Source organism: Acanthisitta chloris, unplaced genomic scaffold (assembly GCF_000695815.1).
Source record: "Acanthisitta chloris isolate BGI_N310 unplaced genomic scaffold, ASM69581v1 scaffold15749, whole genome shotgun sequence".
Lineage (NCBI taxonomy): Eukaryota > Metazoa > Chordata > Aves > Passeriformes > Acanthisittidae > Acanthisitta > Acanthisitta chloris.
The window spans coordinates 9,558-10,491 of NW_008689910.1; the positions used below are offsets into that span (position 1 = coordinate 9,558).

Sequence of the window (934 nt, forward strand, 5' to 3'; positions counted from 1 at the left end):
CCTAATTCTCACACCCATATGAAAAGTGAAAGGAACTTACGCATTTTCTTTTTTTCCACCCTGAATCCACTGCTTGAGCAGATACTCATAGTAACTGTCAGCTCTAGCCCCCAGGGTGTAGACCCCCAGGTGAGTGAACTGCCCACTGTTGGTGTTTATGAACATAGGCACAAGTCCATCGTTTTTCCCTGAGAGGGTGTGAACATGCTTCATCACCTCATCCACAGCTTTCTGCAAGACAGAAAATGCAAACATAAATCACAGGTATAAATGATGCACAAACTGAGGCCAGTAACAAATCTAACTTTTCTTCCTCAAATTGGCAGCAGGGACATCAAGTTCAGCTCAAGTAATAAATTAGACTCTCAAAACATAATGTTCTAAGTACATTTAAGTGTTCTTAAATAACAAGAACTGTTTTCTTTACTTCAAGGTAAGCCCACTCGAAAGCCAGTCCAGCACAGGATTATGATCCAATACAAACTGAAAGAGGGAAATTTAGATTAAGTATCACAAAAAATCTTTTCCCTGTTCTGGTGGTGAGACACTGACACAGGTTGCCCAGGGAGGCTGTGGCTGCCCCAACCCTGGCAGTGTTCATTCCAGGTTGGCTAAAGCCTTGAGCAACCTGCTCTGGGGGGAGGTGTCCCTGCCCGGGCCAGGGGGTTGGGGCTGGATGATCTTTAAGGTCCATGCCAATCCTTAAAATTCTGTGAATCTATGATTTACTCAGATTTCAAAGTAGAAGCCCAGCTAAAATAACAACTATGTGAATCATCCAGTAGCTAAAGCTTCTTCCAAATAACTGCATTCTTCAAAGGAGAGCTGTAGATACAGTTCAAAACAATACAACGTCAGCAAACAACATCAGCAAACAAAAAGAAAAATGGAAAATATTATTTTCTCTAAAATTATTTTTAACTAACTGTTCCCT

At 41.4% G+C, this 934-nt stretch overlaps 1 protein-coding gene across 1 annotated transcript in view; it reads right to left on the reverse strand.

The window, feature by feature from the left end:
* The window catches only part of MAN1B1 (mannosidase, alpha, class 1B, member 1), a gene marked incomplete at its 5' end in the record, with an annotated part of 7,464 nt that overhangs the window by 5,201 nt on the left and 1,329 nt on the right, over positions 1-934 (reverse strand). The window contains one exon of the mRNA XM_009081614.1: positions 41-231. Within this exon, the coding sequence (XP_009079862.1) occupies positions 41-231 (191 nt within the window). The remainder of the gene's footprint in view (positions 1-40; positions 232-934) is intronic.